The 21,562-nt window shown below is 38.1% G+C and overlaps 1 protein-coding gene and 2 long non-coding RNA genes across 6 annotated transcripts; all 3 read right to left on the bottom strand.

The window, feature by feature from the left end:
* Window positions 1-1,985: 1,985 nt before the first annotated feature.
* LOC133738564 (molybdate transporter 1) lies at window positions 1,986-4,390 on the bottom strand. Its single transcript, XM_062166120.1, has one exon. It carries the CDS (start codon window positions 4,259-4,261, stop codon window positions 2,822-2,824), a length of 1,440 nt encoding a protein of 479 aa, XP_062022104.1. The 5' UTR covers window positions 4,262-4,390; the 3' UTR covers window positions 1,986-2,821.
* Window positions 4,391-15,109: 10,719 nt separating this feature from the next.
* LOC133741027 (uncharacterized) lies at window positions 15,110-16,978 on the bottom strand. Its single transcript, XR_009861560.1, has 2 exons — window positions 16,463-16,978; window positions 15,110-16,364 (listed from the first exon to the last, which is right to left on the bottom strand). It is a non-coding gene; the product is annotated as an uncharacterized LOC133741027 (long non-coding RNA).
* Window positions 16,979-17,372: 394 nt separating this feature from the next.
* LOC133741025 (uncharacterized) lies at window positions 17,373-20,441 on the bottom strand. 4 transcript variants are annotated; one of them, XR_009861559.1, is made up of 5 exons: window positions 20,183-20,441; window positions 19,826-20,055; window positions 18,999-19,068; window positions 18,381-18,450; window positions 17,373-17,835 (listed from the first exon to the last, which is right to left on the bottom strand). It is a non-coding gene; the product is annotated as an uncharacterized LOC133741025 (long non-coding RNA). The 4 variants fall into 4 exon arrangements; XR_009861558.1 differs by having other exon boundaries at window positions 17,374-17,826; XR_009861557.1 differs by having other exon boundaries at window positions 17,374-17,823.
* Between the last annotated feature and the right edge of the window lie 1,121 nt (window positions 20,442-21,562).

The following is a 21,562-nucleotide window of genomic DNA, read 5'->3' as shown; positions in this document are numbered from 1 at the left end:
GGTATGAATCTGCAGTTTGGTGTATACTTGGACCTTTTCCTTTCAGCTGGAGCAGCTTTCTATGTGCGCGCATAGGCTATTAGGAGCCCTTTCCAGAACGAAATTTAGAAATTGTATCAATTTTGATAGTCAAAAGCTTCCTTTAATCACCTGAATTTAAGCCACGTAGAATAACTTGAGCGTAAGTGGGATCTAAGCCCTTACTGTCAATACCAAAACCCTAACATTTTCGCAAAACTCATTCTAATTGTTTCGACAATTTTTCTGTGTCACGGGAACTCGATCCGAGTTATGCATGTACAAGCTTTACTTATGTAGTTTACATTAATCAATAAAGTAGTTTAATCAACCAATTGCGTTTCTGGTCGTGCATGAGACGTTTCCTACCAAACAACAACATTTAGGTAAGGCATGCATGCAGCATGGCCTTTATCTAACGCCTACAAATATCAACATTACTCTACTTCCTTAAACACTTCAATCGATCAATTGCTCTCCTAGAAACTCTCGATCTTTCCGTCCCATCGATCAATTGCTTTCCTCTCAGTCTTCAAATCCTTTTACAAATACACCCTCTAGTTGTCCTTTTACAAATACACCCTCTAGTTGTTTAATTTTCATTTACACATGCATGGGAAAACACATAATCTTTTCATTTTTCCTCCTGCTATCTTTCTTTTCCCCAATAAGTGAGGCGGGAGGTCCATATTATGAAACGTTACAACTTATTTATCAAGTTCCAAAAATCGGTAAACAAATCCATAACTGAACCGCGTGTCCGCATTTCACTCTCTACGGTTTATGGCCTATTAACACAACACCAATAGATCCAGCCAATCCTAGTGGTATACACAAATATCAACCTATCGTAAACTGTCCGCAACCTCGTCCTTATCTTCCTTTTTGGTCATCACAAGTAGTTTATAATTTTCTTTCATTTTGCTTTTCTATTTCTTTTATTTGTTTCCCTTTTTCCATTATGCATTTCTCACCAATTTTTCTTCTTAATAGTTATCCCCACAGCTAAAAACTGAACTCAGAGCATGTTGGAAAAATTATGAAAAAGGGAATACGGATGAGAAATTTTGGGAACATAAATATAACAAGCATGGGACATGTACCATTCTAAAATTTCGAACCGCTTCCATTTACTTCAAGAAGGCATATGACTTGTGGCTAACCAATGAAGTGAAAAAGTGGTTTCGAGTTGATAATCGCCTTCCAGATGAATGGGTCTCGCCCGATCATTTGATGACCGTCGTTCTCAGCTGGTTCGGATTTAATCCATGACTACTGTGTGATGAGTCTGGAGCAAAACTGCAGAAGGTAGCCTTGTGTTTCGATATAGATAGAGTTTACCCTGTAGATTGTCCTCAAAAGACTAATACGTACTCGTTCCAGTCTTATAAAGTATTTTATGTAAGGACTAATTAATCACAAATGACCCCCCGAAGTATAGGGCCATTTATCTCCTTAATTATGTATTCCCACCCAAAATCCCCTGAGGGTGTGTTTGGATGAGAAAATTATGAAGTCCATAGGAATTTATAAATGACTGAATCTTTAACTCCATCATTCTAAAATTCCATTAATTGCAATTTCTATTGTTTGGTTGTATCTATTTAGGATTTGAAATGTGTAATAAATTAAGAAAGTTTAAAAAAAATAAAAAAATAAAATAAAAAAAAACCTTGTTTTGAAAATGAAAATTGAATACTGCAAAGAAATTCGTAAATGACACCTATTTTGGTGGAAATTAAAGTGTGGAATTTAAATGATGAATTCATTCGTTTTTTTTCACAGAGAAATTTAAAATTTCCAATCTGATAATGCCAAACGAGGGAATTGGCTATTAGAACTTATGAAATCCCGACTTTCAATTAAATTCCATCATTTTTTCCCTCATCCAAACACACTCTCAAGGAATTTAAGAATTTCAAAGATTAATTAATTACTGTGAAAGATGTAACAATGGTAATGGTCCCTATGAACAGAGTATAGCTAGAATTTATTCAAAGAGCATATTAAGCAGCGCATCTCTTTACTGAAAAGTGAGGACATAAAGCATAATCTATTGTAAAAAGTCTCTCAACTAGACCGCAATATATATATATAGCTAATTCCAATCAAATGGTTTGTCAACTCGAACTCTGTATAATATTGTCGATCAGAGTATATATATATACAGATCTTATCCAGAGTGAGGCCTCGCTCTGAAATTAAAGTGCGAGGTTAGAGTTTAGGGTCACTTTTCAGTCGCATATCCACATCTCGACCGTTCAGTTTTTAGGTATTAATGTATAGATCATCTCTGCAAACTTTCAGCTAAATTGATAGTCATTAAGGCATTGGTAACTGCCTTAAAACTAGTACGGTCCAGGTTTGACAGATTCAGTTCGTCCATTGGTTTAAGCGAGTTAGATACCTTAAAGATCATCAATTTGGCTGAAATTTTGTAGAGATGATCTATACATTAGTACCTAAAAACTGAACGGTCGAGATGTGGATGTGCGACCGAAAAGTGACTATAAACTCCAACCTCACACTTTAATTTCAAAGCGAGGTCTAGCTCTGGATAGAGACTGTATATATATATATATATATATATATATATATATATAGCTAATTCCAATCAAATGGTTTGTCAACTCGAACTCTGTATAATATTGTCGATCAGAATATATCTCTCTCCCCCATTATGAGCTTTTACGGCTAATGATGTTGTGACTTGTGATTTTGTGATGGACATCATGATTCCAAACCCCCTGCACCATATGAGCAAGCATTTTTGAAACACATACAAGTCTAGCTACACCATGCATCATGGGTTGTGATCATAATTTTCTACTATGGTTCGACCATGCTTCCATATCATCCAATTAGGTTTGTCTTTGCAGCCCAACTTTCTCAGCCAAAGTAGAACATACACACCCATCCCCACCACAAATCCTAGTGCTGCACTCGAACCCACTAGTGAAACAGCAGTGCAAATAAGCATCACAAAGGACTCTTCTTTAGTATGCATGTCCCTAGCACACATAGCCAGTTCAATCCCAGCAAACAAGAGCAACACCCCCAAAACCCCAACTGGGAATTGGTTCAAAATGGTCACCAGAGAAGTCCCTAAAGCCAAACCCAACACCAATTTGGCTGACCCTAGTAGTGCCACACACCCTCCACTCCTCCCCCCAAACTTGTACTGGCCGGCCAACCCGCCGGCCCCGTGACAACTGGGCATGGCTCCGAACCAACTACCCACCACATTCATCAGCCCAACCGTGATCGAAATTGATGTGGGAGAGAAATCTTTATCTGGGAAAAGATCAGAGGAGAATTTGCACACAGCAATCACTGAGTTCAATATTGACAGGGGCAGTTGTGGAATTGTCCCTTTGATGAACCCATCTTTCCATGCATGCCTACTAATCTTCACAACCTCCATAGGAGATGGCCCGAATTTAATTTCATGCACAACTTTTGGCTTTCTTATAAAAGCCAGAATCACACCCAACACAAAAATTAAAAAAGCCGAAGGGAGTGAAGCTATGATTTTCCTCCACCTCTTTTTTCTGCTAGGTCTTTCTTCTTCAACCTCAACTTCACCTTCCCTCACTGGATGATATTCCTCACCTGCACCATTAACAATGACTATGAAACAAAGACAAACAATAGCCAACACCAAACCATCCAACCCAAACCAGTGCCTCTCCCCCATGGCTTTGGATTTGGGCAAGTTTTGCACCTTCTTAATGTACTTGACCGCGGTTAACGCAAATGACAATCCCTGTGCCAGTTGAACTCCCCTGACCACACACAAAGGGATCAACTTATAGACCAGTTGCATCAAACCGGTGGCACCCAAAACGATGAGGGTGCTACCGGTTAGGATTCCGGCGGCCATGATTTCGGGGATGCCGAAATCCGGGTTGGCCAGGGCTGTGGCGGCAATGGCCTTCATAGGTTGGACCGGCATGGGAACGCCGTAGATGGCTCCGGTGATGATGTTGTAGATTCCGGTGAAGATCAAGGTGGTGCCCAAGTTCAAGTCTCTGGCTAGTGTTAAGGCCACTACGATTGGGATGTAGGTGCCTAAGTCGCCCATTGCACCGTTCAACTCGGCCCATTTGGACCTGAAAATGAGATTGAATTTCAGCTGGTGGGCAAGTTTGGCCGGAAAACTGGGTTGTGGCGATGACTCGGGAATGGGATGAGGAGGGTTTTGGGTTGGAGGGATTTGGTGGTTTTGGGACTCCATGTCCATGCATGTGAGAGTTGTTGTGGTAAGAGATATGGTAGCTAGTATGACTTGTATCACATATTTATACTAGTCTCTAGTCTTTACATGGGGAAACGTACACTGTTGACATTTTGAAACCTCTAGTCCTCTACCCTCTTCTTCACACGACATATATAGTATCATAAATCTCAAGCGACTGTGTGCTAAATTCATTGGCGAGGGTTAATTCGATCATGTCGTTTTTGCTTAAATTAGTTGGCTTCCCACAGTTCAATGGGGCACTCACTCACACAGAAATCATCAATAATGCTAGCTAGTTTTTATGGACCAGGCTAGGGAATCTCGATATGACTTTGTAATTGATTCCATCACCCGTCGATGACCTTAGTTTTTCACCGGACAATGTAATTGGACGTACCTTTCGAACGTACATCATGTCTTCTATCACTAGTACTTGATTAATTGCATGATCGTCCAAAAACCCTGTGGAATTTAGTAATGTATTAGTGATCTTTCAACTTTTTCAAGTTTCAACGGTTCAACCCCACAAGTCTAACGTAAATCAACATTGCATAATTACAATATATACAGTTGCAAACACAAATGGGATGGAGCTACTCCATCTCTAACCACAAATGGCCTAAATGATCGATTATGGAAGAGTTCTAATCATAACCTTTGATGTGGGGCGTCAATTAAATTGAACTACAGCAAATTAACCCTAATAATCATCGGTCCATAGTCATTCAATTAAACATGTATGAACGAGCTGGTATCTCTCATTCTATATCTCTTAATACTACCATGCATCATCATCCTTAGCATAATTAATTGTACTTGTGTAGATGCCATAGCTACTTACAATGGCGCATGCTTATGCACCAAAATGATCAAGAACATTCCAAACCACTCACAGATATCTGCCAACTGCCATAATCATAATCTTCTGCAACCACTCACCATAACAACATCCCCCCCCAAAAAAAAAAAAGTTTCTCATAACCAATCATCTCTAATCAACTTACTGATTGCTTTACAAACCCATAACCCTCGCATTCCAAGTTTCTTTAATTACCACCATTATCAGATTCAGTCAGCACAACAACTTTTGATTATAATAGTTATAGGCTTATAGCGATCATTCTTATGTTCCATCACACAAAAGCATCACTTACCAGATTGAGTGGGTGTCGCCATTCATCAAAATTTTGTCAATCTGGGAATAATAGAAAGGTGGAATGAAAGAATCAAATATGTTAAATTAAGTTAAGCAGTTCTGGTTAAGTATTGATTAGCATCCCAAATGGGAAATAACGTACAGAAGATCACACGATACTTAGCAAATTAAAGGCATATTTGCGAGTAAGCTCGTACTAATTAGAGACTAGGTAAGATCTCTTTGCTTTACATGTTGCACTCTCGAAGTATACGGTGCAATGGTGTAAAATCTTAATTAACAGATTGCAATTTATGAGTTTGTATTAAATCTTATATATAGATGTTCTGAATTATATGATTATATCATTTTCTTTGCAAATGAACTTATATCACTTCCAGAATAACTAATAACTATATATATGTGCGTATTGACATATTGTCATTGTCCCCACACATATGTAGAGTACTATTTGTTTTGACTATTTTCATGCTACCAAAAGAAGAAAAGGCAATGGCGCATACGAAACTGGAAACCGGTGAACCATCAAATTTGCTAGCAAGCATAAGTCTTAATCTGAGCCAGCTCAGAGCCTTGTGATGGATTCTATTCCCTGCAGCTGATTAAATATTTTGTTCTTTTTTAAAATTTTAGTATTCTCTTATTCAAAAGATATATACCTTCTCTTATTGGGAAGAAGAATAAACTTTTACGTACAAAATGCAACAACCCACTTGTATATGTGAGACAGAGTGAAGCATGGCACGAACATGTAAGATCAAATATGGACATAACACATATCATCATAAAGTAATTGATGATTAGCTTAATATCAATCCTAGTTTAACATGGATACAAACAGTGAATCAATACTAGTGACTTAATGAAGTAGTGTATCAATTCATTAAGGATAGTAATCCATTGCTTAGTCGACAAGAAAGGCTATAAGTTGTGATACATTAGGAATCTAATAGTGAAACCTAAACCGACAAGGAATGCTTTAATGGGAAGCTTCTTGAGGTTTAAGTCTCATATATATACAGATGAATTGGTCCCTGATTACAACCACGACTATTGCATATTGTTCTGTCCATTGAGAAGCAAGTTGGTAAGTAACAGAAGACCATATTCAGTGATCGTGTTTAGCAGCTGCATAAGATGGAATCCATGACAGTGATTGCTGAAGGTAAGCCTTAATCCTATTATGATTGTTGTGCATATGTTGTGAGCATGTAACTATGGTTTTACAATTGGTATCAGAGCATAGGCTCACAAATATGAAAAATCGTTTTAGGGTTTTGCAAAACAAACATAATTTTTTTTTAGGGTTTTTTGCTTTACGGGTCAAGTAATTGATCAGGTTACTGACCAAGTCACTGGTCATGTAACTGGTCAGGTACCTGACCAAGTAAGTAACTGACCAGGTAACTGACCAAGTAACTGGTCAGGTACCTGATCAAGGTAAGTTACTTAAGTCGACTGCTGCATCTGGTTAATTATAAAATTCACGCTTCCGCTATGATTTTTTAGCAGCAAATTGGGGAAAAAGCAAAAACAGGTTTTTCTGTGAAAATTGTTTTCGATTCATAGCATGATAATTAAGTTTTGATTGTGCCCAAGAACCCTAGTTGCATTCCCGGCGTGCGTTAGGCTAGAGTAGATGGTGACCGGATGAAATTTACAATTTCTTGATTGTTCTGTGGTTTCTTGGAATCGAATCAATTTTGGTTATGCTTGAATATGCATGTTGAATTGATTGATGATATGGTATTGTATCTGTGATTGTGTAAAATTGTATGAAGAACAGAAATCTCCCAGATTTTGTTTACACGTTAAAGTTGACAGATACAAGAGCTTAATTTTCTTACAAGGATGAATCTGGATAGAATGTAAAGTAAAAGAGCTCATATGTTTTGTGGTTTTCTGTTGGCATAAGTGATTATGATGCACAAAGCATCCTTCATTGATGTTGGCAGAAAACATTGATCAGGTACGTGTAACTGGTCAAGTAACTGACCAAGCAACTGACCAAGTAACTGTACCTGATCGAGTAACAAAACTGAAATTGTGTTTTGTGTTTTAAAACTATGCTTCAGTTTTATCTTCCAAAGAAGTGGTTAAGTATGGTTTTAGAATACAAAACAGCAGTATGCATGCTTGATGAAAATAAATACGGATACTTAGAAATTTTTCTTCTGTCTAAAGATGTGGATAAATTTCTTTGGATAACTTGTTTTCATTGAACATGGCATATTGATAAAGAACTCCAGGATATTAAGTTTCTGCTCAAAAGTGATGCTTAATATTGTTTTTGTTATGGACTGACATGAATGCAAGTATGGTTGTTTAGGTTTTCTGTATGTTCTTGTTTTGGTTACTTAAAGCTAAATAAAACACAGAAAACTTAAACATATTTTCTTTACAAACTGAGAACTCACTCGAATTTTTGTTTTGCTCCTTAGGTAACTCTTACATGAACTTGAACAGTGTCTTGATGTTAACTGGAACCAACTATAGAGCTTGGCTAGACTCTGTGGAAAATTATATGGGAATGCATGAGAACATAGACTACTGCTTTACTGAGAATAAGCCTGAAGAGTTAAATGAAAAGAGCACCAAGAAAGATACTGACCTTTACAAGAAGTGGCATAGATCCAATAGAATGGCTAAGAACCTCATCAGAACATCTATGTCTAAGACTGTCAGGGGAAGTATAGAAGAGCCTGAGCTAGCATCAGATTTTCTGGAACTCATAGGTGCTAAGTTTAAAGAAAGTGAAAAAGCAGAAGCAGCTAGGCTAACCAAGGAGTTTCATGATTTGAAGTACATGGGTTCAGGGGGAGTTAGAGAACATATTATGAAGATGATCAATATAAATGGCAGACTCAGGGAACTCTTAATGGGGGTTAGGGATGAGCAAGTAGTGCATTATGCACTACATTCCTTGCCTAACAGTTTTAGTCATCTTAGGACCAGTTACAACTCTCAAAAGGGAAACTGGACTCTAGATGAACTTATATCCATCTGTGTGGATGAGGAATCTAGGATCAAGGAAGAAAAGGAACCTGCTACAACCATTAACCTCATTGAGAAGCCTAAAAGGAAAAAGCCCCAGAACAAGCTTAAGCCTACCAAAGCCATAACTAAGAGTTCAACAGCTGCAGTGGCCAAGGAAAACAGGCCATTCAGGTTCAAGTGCTACTTTTGCAAAAGAGTAGGACACATGAAAAAGGACTGCACTGGCTATAAGAATTGGTTAGTCAAAAAGGGTAAGATTTTTTCTAATACAGTTTTTTCCTTAGAAATTAATCTTATAAATGTTGAACCACAGTCTTGGTGGATAGATTCAGGCTCACCTATTCATATTTCTAATTCTTTGCAGGGATTCATAAGGAGGAGAATCCCAAAAAGTGATGAAGTGAACCTGTGTGTAGGAAATGGCATGAGAGTAGCAGTCAAGGCTATTGGAACCTTAAAGCTCGATTTAGGATTAGGAAAATTATTAGTTCTGGACAATGTTTTTTATGTACCTTCCATGAGAAGGAATTTGGTTTCAGTTTCTCTTTTAGTAAAATCTGGTTGTAGACTTGTTATGGATAGTAATGGAATTCTTATTTCTAAAAATTCTGTTCAAATTGGTTCTGGTGTTATTATGAATGATTATTTACAGTTAAATTGTTCAATGGCTCAACAAGAAATTTTACTTGTTGAAAATAACACTAACAGTACTAGCACTTTAACAGGTGTTAAAAGAACCAAACTAAATGAAAAGTCTGCATTTTTATGGCATAGAAGACTCGGCCATGTTTCAAAAGAGAGACTGAAAATTTTGGTGAAAAACAACATCCTAAATGAACTTGATTTTTCTGATCTAACAGACTGTGTTGAATGCTTTAAGGGAAAAATAACTAATACTAGAAAGAAGACTGCATATAGAAGCCAAAATTTATTAGAACTCATACACACTGATATATGTGGACCATTTAGGCATCAAACTATCTGTGGAAATGTGTATTTTATCACATTCATTGATGACTTTTCTAGATACAGTTATATTTATCTACTTTCAGAAAAGGCACAAGCATTGAAAGCCTTTCAAATCTTTAAGTCTGAAGTAGAAAATCAACTAGAAAAGAAAATCAAAACAGTAAGATCAGATAGAGGAGGTGAGTTCTATGGCAAGTACACTGAATCCGGCCAACAAAAGGGTCCATTTGCCTTGTTTTTACAAGACAATGGAATTAAAGCTCAATATACAACACCCTATAACCCACAACAGAATGGTGTTGCAGAGAGAAAGAATAGGACTCTTTTGAACATGGTTAGATGCATGATGTGTACAACAGGTTTGCCTAAATTTCTGTGGGGTGAGGCTTTAAAAACTGCAAATTATATTTGCAACAGAACACCTAGCAAAGCCATAGAAAATACTGCTTTTGAGCTTTGGTGTGGCAGGAAACCTAGTCTTCATCACTGCCATGTTTGGGGATGCCATGCAGAAGCTAGGATTTATAATCCAAGCTTGAATAAACTTGATCCTAAGACAGTTAGTTGCTATTTTATAGGTTATCCAGATAAATCTAAAGGCTATAAATTATATTCTGCTTATCATTCACCTAGAATTTTTGAAACACATAAAGTAAAGTTTCTAAGTGAAAAAGTTCACAATACAAACCTTGAGGATTTATCCTCAGATTTTGAGGAAATTGTGTCGGATGAGAATATAAGCGTAGCATTGCCTTTAGAACAAGAAGTAACTGATCAAGTCACTGGTCGAGTAACTGACCAAGTAACTGATCACGTACCTATAACTAGTCAAGCAACTGACCATGTCACTGACCGAGTAACTGTCACTGGACAAGTCACTGACCATGTAACTGGTCAAGTATCTGACCAAGTCACTGGTCGAGTACCTGTAACTAGTCATGTCACTGACCAAGTAACTGGTCAAGTACCTGTCACTGGTCATGTCACTGACCACGTAACTGACCAAGTAACTGTCACTGGTCAGGTAACTGACCACGTAACTGACAACCCTCAGCCTAGAAGATCACAGCGAGCAAGAAAACCAACTTATGGGGGGGAAGATAGTGACTACATTGTTTATCTGCAAGAAGCAGAAATTGAAATAGATTGTGCAGAGGACAATGATCCAACTACATTTAACCAGGCCATTGAAAGTAGTGAATCTCATCAATGGCAGCTAGCAATGGAAGCAGAAATTAATTCCATGAGTCAAAATGCAGTTTGGGAATTAGTTGAACCTGACCCAAATCAGAAACCTATAGGTTGTAAATGGGTTTTCAAAACCAAAAGAGATGCAAATGGCAATATAGAGAGACATAAAGCAAGATTAGTTGCCAAGGGTTTTACACAGAAGGAGGGCATTGACTTTACTGAGACTTTTTCTCCAGTTTCTACAAAAGACTCATTTAGAATAATCATGGCTTTAGTTGCTCACTTTGATATGGAGCTACACCAAATGGATGTTAAGACAGCCTTTTTGAATGGTGAACTAGATGAAGTGATTTATATGAAGCAGCCAGAAGGTTTTGTGCAAACTGGAAGTGAAAACTTAGTATGCAGGTTAAGAAAATCAATTTATGGCCTTAAACAAGCTTCTAGACAGTGGTACAAGAAATTTGATTCTGTGATTTCTACTTTTGGATTTACAGAGAATCTTGTTGATGAGTGTGTTTACTTGAAGACAGTTGGGAACAATTTTATTTTCCTAGTACTTTATGTTGATGATATACTTTTGGCTAGCAGTAACATTAAACTGCTTAAAGACACCAAGAGCTTTCTGTCAAAGAATTTTGACATGAAAGACTTAGGAGAAGCATCCTATGTACTAGGCATTGAGATTAAAAGAGATAGAGCACAGAGACTACTTGGTTTGTCTCAACAGAATTATATTACCAAAGTTTTGAAGAGATTTGGTATGGAGAAGTGTGCAACTGGAGAAGTCCCCATGTCCAAAGGAGATAAACTAACCAAGAAGCAAAGTTCCAAAAGTGATGTTGTGAAAGAAAATATGGAGTCAAAGCCTTATGCTAGACTTGTAGGAAGTCTCATGTATGCACAAGTCTGCACTAGGCCAGACTTGTCTTTTGCAGTAGGGATTTTATCAAGATTTCAGTCTAATCCAAGCCATGAACATTGGGTAGCTGGGAAGAAAGTGTTGAGATACCTGCAGAAAACTAAAAGTCACATGCTAGTTTATAGGCAAGTGGAGGATCTGAACCTCGTTGGATTTTCAGATTCTGATTTCGCAGGGAATTATCCAGACTCCAAGAAGTCAACTTGTGGATACGTGTACATGCTAGCAGGAGGTGCAGTTGCTTGGAAAACCATGAAGCAAACTCTAGTTTCAACCTCCACCATGCAAGCTGAATTTATTGCAGTATATGAAACTGTGTGTGAAGGACTTTGGATCAGGAATTTCTTGATGCAGACCAAAGTGTTAAGTCACATTGTGGCAGACACACTTGTGATTTATTGCGATAATGAAGCTGCAGTTTTCTTTAGCAAGAACAGTAAAAGATCAAATAATTCCAAACACATTGATTTAAAGTATTACAGTGTTAGAGAAAGGGTAAAGCATGGTGAAATAGCTGTTTTGAGTATTGACACAAATTCACAGCTAGCAGATCCTTTCACCAAGGCATTGTCAGTAGCAGCATTCCAGAAGCATACAGCAAGCATTGGAGTTTTAGCTAATTTAGATGCTTAGGTTCAGTAGAGAGTTAGTCCAGTTGGAGCAATTTAAATTTCTAAGGTTTTTTGAGTTCTTGTATTTTCAGTTGTGGTCTTTTGACTTTATTTATCACAACTTGTTTGTAATGACAGATTTTATTATTATCAATAAACTTTTGAGGTATTTCCAGTTATGATTTTGCTGCAGCTTTATTGTTTTATTTTGGAAATTATCATCTTGTTTTGAATATCATACTTGCTATCAGATGACTTAAATCATGTGAAGCATGATGTTAAGGTTCAAGCAATATTTTTTAAGCCATCAGTGTTCAGTAAATTTGCTTGAGTTTCTGGTTTTAGAAACATAAAGTAGGACCTAATATATGTTTACTTGTTGATACACATTAACATATATTGTATCACTTCTGGTTGAACATATGTAGATTGCAGAAGCTTGTGTTAGTGGTTTTGAAACTCTGCATTTTTGTTAAAATGTATACTGTTTCTTGCTCTACATAAGTAGCTGTGATCTGACCATGTTGGAATGGATTTTCGATTTGAGTTTGTTATCTGGCGCGCACTTCAGTAAGTTAAGTAGGTTTTGATGTTCTCTGGTGCAAATCATCGAGCATGATATGTGTGAGTCCAAGGGGGAGACTGTAAGATCAAATATGGACATAACACATATCATCATAAAGTAATTGATGATTAGCTTAATATCAATCCTAGTTTAACATGGATACAAACAGTGAATCAATACTAGTGACTTAATGAAGTAGTGTATCAATTCATTAAGGATAGTAATCCATTGCTTAGTCGACAAGAAAGGCTATAAGTTGTGATACATTAGGAATCTAATAGTGAAACCTAAACCGACAAGGAATGCTTTAATGGGAAGCTTCTTGAGGTTTAAGTCTCATATATATACAGATGAATTGGTCCCTGATTACAACCACGACTATTGCATATTGTTCTGTCCATTGAGAAGCAAGTTGGTAAGTAACAGAAGACCATATTCAGTGATCGTGTTTAGCAGCTGCATAAGATGGAATCCATGACAGTGATTGCTGAAGGTAAGCCTTAATCCTATTATGATTGTTGTGCATATGTTGTGAGCATGTAACTATGGTTTTACAGAACAAGCTCCGTGTGGAGACAGAGAGAGAGAGGGATGATACTATGATCACCTACTCTTACTTCCACAAGCGGGAAGTACGTAGGAATTTGGGAAAGAACTATATAAACAGTTTTTGGGCATATGACCGTGTGTGAATTTGAGAAAGAACTAATTCGATCCTTCAAAAATTATATTAGTACGTACTGTTCAGTGACTTATATTACAATTCTCCATATAAATCTTCCAAAGAAAAAAAATTCTCCATATAACATTAGCCCTTTAATTTATTTTTAGCATAAAATTAAAATTTAGGAGATTTAGAGATTTTATGAGACAAGCTATGGTACATACTAGTATCTCATACACTCATTTTACATCTATTTGAACAAAAAATTACAATTATTTGAATCAAAATTACAACATTGAGAACAAAAGTTACCATATTCATTTACACTATTTACATATAGTTAAACAAAAATTACAACATTGACAACGAATTTGTTCAAAAGTTTGTAACAATGTCGTACGTAGGAGGTGTAATTACCATTATTAGAACTAAGATTACACAAAATAGGACTCAACATTACCACTTTGACAACAAATCTGTTGTCACATTTGTAAATGTGTGTATGAGATACTGGTATGTACTATAGAATTTTTTGAGATTTTATATAATTTTCTGCTTTTAAAAGCGATGAGATGAAGTAGGTACTCTTGATGAGAAAATCTGATTGCTCAACCATGAACCAGGAACCACACTTGGTTGTAAGATTAATATACAGTTTATCAAACAGATTTTGGATCAAAGGTGTAATTAATGATTATTAATAATTAATTAAGAATTATCAAATAAGAAAATTATTAATTTGTACTTGGGCTAGCAAAACTACTTTATTAATAGCTAATGATGATTGGTAGTGATATTCAATCAAGTTAAAGTAGAAGAATCATCTTGATTATTTATGGTAATACAAATCGGAAAATTTTTCTCTGCAGCTGGGGTGCAAGTAAACTAGTAAATCTAGCAGATCTAAGTCATTAATATTTATAAGTATTTTTGTTTTAATAACAAAAAAATATACTTGATGTTATCTAACCGTCCATTCTTATTGGTATAAGTACGCGTCCGTGTACTGAATACTCTTTCATACAAATCTAACGTAAATAATTAACTTATTTAAGGATAATCTGACCTAGAGCTCTGCTAGGGTTTACTCGACGGTTTTCAACTTTCGACAAAACTCCAAAAATTCCAAACCTTGATGGCCAGGGTCATCATTAGCCTTGTGGCTACTTGTCTCGTTCTACTTGTTGTGTTCGATTTATCATATGGAGAGCCGCCTTGGGCTGGGGCTTGTCTTTCTTCATTTGACGGCGCTGATTTGGCTAGCTTCCCGGAGCTTCGACGGGAGGATGGTGTTACGGTGGATGGGTAGGTCTTCGAACTCCCCGACGAGCGTCCGTTATGGCTGGGTTCGATTTTGGGGTGAATCTTAATGGACGATCCATCGGTGCTCGTTGTTGGTTAGCCGGAAGATTTCACTGGATCTCCATGGGGGCCGACCAAGAACGGCGGAGATTGGGGGTGATTTCGACGTGATCTTTTAGGGCTGCTGACATGGGTGTGGCTGCTTGTGAAGATTTGATCCGATGTGCTTCTGATAGCGGCTGGGACGGCGTCGCACGGGGACACGGTAGTGGCAGCTTCTCGGCGGCGGTGCAACCACTCGATAGTGGAGGCAGGGCCGGTCCTGAGCTTTTTGATGCCCAGGGCGAAATTTTTTTTTTTGTGCCCAACTAGCCTAGAATAATAGACATGTAATGATTCTTTCAAATGTCATACTCTATTACATAAAGAAACATTACACAACAGGGTCGACATAAAACCAAAAACCCGTATAAAAAAGTTTACAAATCATCTAAAATGATGTATTCTTGCATTTCTTGAAGCAAAATCATCAATTATCTTTTCGTAGTCAACATTTGCCAACATATTTCTTTCAATGGTTAAAATCGCTAATCCATTCAGTCTATCTTGAGTCATGGTAGTCCGAAGATAAGACTTCAATAACTTCAATTTTGAAAAACTTCTTTCAGCGGATGCTACAGTCACCGGTATAGTCAATAAAATCCTGTAGGCAACCATAACACTTGGAAACATATCCATTTTCTTTGCAAACTCCATAATTTGAATGGATGTCCAAGGCCTATCTGTTTCATATGCCTCATTCGGCAACATCTCCTACAAAATTTATAACTCATAAGCAAATATTTCACATCAATATCAGAACCCTCACCATTTCTCAAAGCATTTTCAAGATTCAAACAACAGCTTTTCAATTCATCATCATCCAATCTCTTATCCCTTCACTTGCTAATTGACTTCTCAAGCGAGCTGTTTTAAATAGTTTACAACAGAAACAAAAAACTTTATCCAGCTTTTTTGAGTAAATCAACCATTTTCTATCAAGAGATTCACCATTTGGTAATTTTCGAACATAAAACTCAGAGGAAAAGTGCCGACCTAATTCATCCTTAGGAAAGTTGATATTAGTTTCTGTAATAGGTCCTTTTTCTACAAGCAAGTCTCTCATTTTTGAATCTAGACAATCCCAAACTCTAGGATCAAAAATATTCAAATCAGCTGATGATTTCAAGCACTCAAGTTCATTGGCAATAACTTCATCATGGCAAGGATTTTCATTATTTTCTGATTCGTCACTTTCATTTTCACCTATATCATCAAGTTCTTCGTTTACCTCATTCAGATTTTCTACAAACTCATTAGAGTGAATTTGTAGTTTAGGTTCATTTACTAAATTCTCAACATGATTTTCAATAGATTCTTTTGTTTCTGTAACAAAATATTTATGTAAAGATCCCCGTTGAGATTGAATAATTTCTTCTTCTCTTTTCTTTCTTTTTCTTTTTTGAGAACCTGAGAGTTGTTTCGGAGGAAACATTATTGAAACTAGCTAGACAAAACTCAAACAAGCAAGCCAAAATACTAAACAGTCTAAACTTTGAATGATACACACTAGCATAGAAGTGATAGAACAATAAAACCTGGAAATCTGGAAATCTGGAATCAATCCTTTTCCTTCTTGTTTTTTCTTTTCTGATCGAGATTGACTTGCATATCCAACTTCTAATTGCACCTAACATTGAAAATCAAAAATCGAAAACTGATGAATGAGTAGGTTGTCAGAAATCATTTTGAATGATAATTGATAAACAGTGGAGCATAGAACAATACCTGGAAAATGGAAATCTGGAATTGAGTAGTCATTGCAACCAATTTAAAGAAAACACTTGCTGGGTTTTAACGTTTCGAACTTGGGAGAGAGAGGGAGAGAGCAAGACAGCTATGACTCTTGGTCTCTTGCAGTTTTGCCGGCAATATGCTTTTCAGAGGCATGATACCAATTCTCAATAAAGCTATGGCCTAGGTGCCCAAATGCCCGGCACTATTCCATTCCTTTCCCTACATTTGGGGCTTTTTCTTCGGATACCACTATAAATTAATACCAAATGGCAGACACTTTCTCATTCCCTTCTCTACTTTTAAAATTTTTCTTCCACTATCGTTCCATTCCATACATATATAATTTTATATAATTAAATATACAATTATATATATATATATTTCTGTTTGTACATATATGTATAGTTGTATATATAAAAATTGTGTGCCCCCACTTGCTCTTGTGCCCTGGGCCGTCGCCAAGGCCGCCCTTGGGCAGGGCCGGGCCTGAGTGGAGGTCTTGTAGCGGCGGCGCGGGTTCAGGGTGCTGGTGGCCGGAATCTGTCTGGAGGTGGGGTTGGGGTGCCCATAGCAGTTTCAATGCATTGGGCTCCTTGGGCCTTACTCTGGGTTATGAGTTGTTGGACTGGAATTTGGGGTTCCAGAGTTGTTGGGCTTGAGATGGATTTTTGCTCATGGTTGGGGCTGTTGGGCTCGAGTTTGGATGGTGGGTTTCTTATGGGCTGGATTTTGGGCTGCAAGGATTTCTTCCTGGGCTGAGATTGATTGGAACTTCTCAATTGGGGCAGCTCTGATGAATGAAGACGGAGTGGATGGTGATTCTTCATCCTCTTTTATCTTGGTCGCAAAGACTAGTAGCTCTGAGGGTTTTTTTACTATGTTTCGGAGTTCCTAAGTCTTTGTTTGAAATAATGGTGCGTGGATTTTCTGAAAGGTGGGTGTACTGGGGGTATTTGGGTTCTTGTTCTAGAATAGGAGTCTCAGGGTACTCTGAGAAACGATTTTTCTTTCTGTCGACCCTATAGGGGTGTTTCGTTTTTGTACTGCTTGCTGAATCTATATAATGGGCTGACATTTTTTTATCAAAGAAAAAAAAACTTATTTAAGGATGAGAGATTATTAACGAAAAAATATATTATTTATTTAAGAAGGAAAGAGGGTGAATCTCATGAACGGTGACAATATTGAGCTACATCCTTTGGGAACCTTGTTTATAAATTGCAGGAAGATTATGAATGAGTTTGAGTCAGTTTAGCTCCAGTATGTTCATCGCGAGCGCAATGTGGTTGCTGATCTTTTGGCTAAGAATAGTACTCTTCATGCTACAGGAATATGCACCCTTCATGATCCTCCTGCTTTAATCACTAAAGCCCTATTAGATGATATTGTTGGAGCTCCTATAGCTAGGAGTTTCAATGCCAGCGATGCTGGCTAGTTTTTCATTTTTTCGTTGTTTTCTGGGCTGTTTGCCCCTTTTGGAAAAAAGAAAAGAAAAAAAGGAATCAATGATATAATATAATAAATTCATGCTAATGGTGCAAAGATCAAGTACTTGAACCTCTGGTGCGGATCGGAAATGTAACGCCCCAAGCTGCACCTCACCAGCTTAAGCACGTCACAGTGCCGCGAGCCTCTAAAACATAAATCGAACGCTCAATTTACATTCTAGAGAACCGCTAGGCATTTTGTTTGAAAACTTTTCGTAAAACACAGCGAAAGCTAGAAATATTTTTGAGGTGAAAATCTTTGAGTTGCCCAAAAATCATTTTGTTCGTCCAGACTTGAAATGAATGCTCACTCAGGAGGCACAAGATTTAAGGACTAGGAATTTAACCGCGTTTGACCCAAGAATTCCGGGACACAAAGTTCGAGAAATAAAAAGCAGAATAAAGCCCAGAAGGCGGTTTACCAAACTTGTTCCGCACACCCAGCTCCGTCCGCCATTGTCCCGTCACCAGTGCACAGTACCTGCATCCATACTGTTGTAGGGGGTGAGCTTTCGTCCTCGCTGCTCAACAGGAACTCTACCTCAACTAGACTCAAAACCAATAAACAAACATTTGGGCTGCCCAGTATGAAAACATATTTAAACCAAATATTTAAAAGAACGACAAACTTTAATGATTTTCAACTTGAAAACCGATGCATGATGCTTAAATAAATACGGCGCCAAATCCAAGTATTACCTGATGGCCGGTCCCATAGACCCACTACACGACCTTACCTCAAATTAATTTATCACCAGGTAAGCGTAGCGAGAGCGTCCACTACCTAGCTACACACACGTACCGGGCCCGTCATTACAATCGGAATACCCGGACGACTGGCGTAACTAACCCTCCGGAGGTTAAGGGGATCGAACCCAAGGAAGTCAGAGCCACCCTTCGCTCTCAAGCCATCACACATTTTCTCACGGATTGGTTAGTATGCATTGCATTTTACATAACCAACCCATACCACTTATCATGCATCACATTAATAAAATATAAAAGAAAATCACCAACCGAGGAGAGTCCTGAATCCCTACCTGGATTCCGATGCGTTCTCTCACGTACTCCGAGAGTTGCGAACCTTCTGTTCCTCGGGTAACTGGAGTCCTAGATTCCGACATTTCGATAGTTAATAACTTTTGAACAGTTAAACGAAATCTCGAAGATTAATATATCGTCCAAACCAACTTTTCCTGGTTTGACCAGGAGTTGACCAAGGGTTGACTACTTTGACCATTTGACCATGTTTGACTAACACTGACCCGTTTGACCACGTTTGACCAATCTCGACAAGTTCGATAATTAACCCAGATTACCGACCATTTAAATGGTAATGTCGACCAAATACACATGTTTATACATTGAGTGTACCCAAATTACTAAGGCCACAAAATATATTACTTTTCATCTCTTTACTTATTACCCTTTCCGATAATACTCAAGCAACCGAATGTTACATCAAATTCTCAATTTCGCCAACGAATAAGTTCACTTTGCTTAACGATTGTGTCGCATAGTGATTCGACGGAATTACTATGGACACCCAATATTTTCCAACATAATTCTGACTCGATATGGGTGTACCTAATTTACTCTGGACACCCATATATTACTTTAAGCCACTTCCACCATATAATTTCAATTCAACACTAGTATTAGTCCTGAACAAAAGTCATCAAGACAACATACGACTATCAGCCATAGCAACACTAACAGAATATCAAACTTGATAATCATAACCCATTCAAAACAACCACTATGTGCATGTAATCAAGCTCGTACCCAGGATAGTCCAATTTCAACCAAACACCACAATTCAACAAATCTATCAAGAGTACCCAGAAGTACAGAACCTCAATTTTACCTTCTGGGGCAGAATTTGCAGATGAAACCTCGATGACGAAGAACACAATTTCCGGAGATAGCCTAGTCGACGCCGAGTCGATCAACTCCGTCCTACCTAATTCGAAGCTCAACCGGTAATGGAGTTCGACGTCTGCAACCCAGCAAGTTCGGGCTTTCTGCTCCAATTGATGTCAGCTTGCTCCTATGAATACACCCAAGCCAAAACTAAGCCGAGGAGAGGCCGAGAAACTGCCGGCGTTGAGGTACCGCGACGGAGGCAGAAGTAACCCAGAAACGAAGATGAGTTAAAGTTGATTGAATTGGAGAACTAATTAGACTAACATGTAGAGCACGACGAGAAGATGAAGTTTCATACCGAATGCGCCCTGAACAATGGCCGGAAATGGCTGAACTTCGCCGGAGCAGTCCGATCTTCTCACTGTCGTTTCTCCCTCCTCGTCCGGTGCATGGGCGATCGAATACCACAATCGTGACGGCGACGATGAGACGAAGGCGATGGTGTCCGTGCGCCGGCCGGAGGTGGCCTGACGGTGGAGCGCCGACCGGGTTGAGGTGTCGGGTCAGAGAGCTCCCAGCTCTCCCTCTTTCTCTCTCTCGATCATTCTGGATCCATTCTGACTTGGTCCCCTTCCTTTAAAATGAAATCAAGGGCCCAGATCAAGCGGTGGAGAGAGAATAGATGGACAGGATTGCTCCACGTGTTTCTACTTCTTGAATTAATTTCTAATATCCCAAAACTTCAGACTACCACGATAAATAGCCCGGGTATCCGAATAAATCTCTGAAAATTTCCACGAACTCGTCGTGCGGTGTACGTTATTATCCAACTCCTAAGTTGAGGATTTCACTTGGTGGAAATTTCTGAAAATATTCTCGAGTACTTTGACAATTACCGAGATCGTAAATAAATAGTTTGTCGAACGATCTCAATTTAAGCTTGATAAATTTTCCGGGGCTCACAGGAAAAGTGCTTGAGGTTTTAGAGAAATCCATCAGTTCACGTGCTGGTGCGGAGGGAGCCCAAAATTTTCAAAAGGAGAATATATATGCTACTGAAAGAACAAATTGAAGGACTGATAAGGGACAATTGGATCCGTCCTCAAACAGATCGTATCCAGCATGAACGTCAGAAAGAGTATGAGGCCAGAAGCCCAGAATTCCGGCCAGCATGAATTGAATTCTGTCATTCCCATAATCAAGTAGTTGCTCTTGATCAGTTATCTTGTCAACTCATCATTTGACTCATTTCACATCAAAACTTTTCAGGTGGGAGGGTCACATTTTGATTTAGGGGTTTTGAATCTAATTAACCTCAATTCCAAACCTAATTGCAAGTCTGCAAAAAAGTACGTGTTTCCTAACAAATAGCTAGCTAGGGTGAAAATAAATGGTGGCGCGCAATTGCAATATACCAATTGAGTGCTTATCGGAAATTGTTGGATTTGCTTGCTTCTGTCAAGACCAGAAGACGCAAAAGTGGAGTAAACAAAGTAGTTAATTAATATAATGCCTTAAAGCAGTAGGAAACGTACACCTAGAGTATTGAAATTCCGTAGCCGAAAGTTGTTGGCTTAGGTTGCATATTCTTTGGAGCCTTGGAGGGTTACAATGAGCTGAATTGTGCATGTCGATCTCATAATTGGTGCTAGTTTCATTTTTTTTTTTTTTTAATCTAATAGAAGTATAGAACTAATTTATAAATCATAAGAATAGAAGAATATATAAAAGATTGGGC

This window comes from Rosa rugosa, chromosome 3 (genome assembly GCF_958449725.1).
Source record: "Rosa rugosa chromosome 3, drRosRugo1.1, whole genome shotgun sequence".
NCBI classification, from domain to species: Eukaryota; Viridiplantae; Streptophyta; class Magnoliopsida; order Rosales; family Rosaceae; genus Rosa; species Rosa rugosa.
The sequence above is the reverse complement of the archived record's forward strand: the minus strand, read 5'-3'. Positions and strand labels throughout refer to the sequence as shown.

What these genes read in the sequence shown, in the direction of transcription:
- LOC133738564 (XM_062166120.1), bottom strand. Translation starts at nt 4,261, where the DNA reads ATGGACATGGAGTCCCAAAACCACCAAATCCCTCCAACCCAAAACCCT.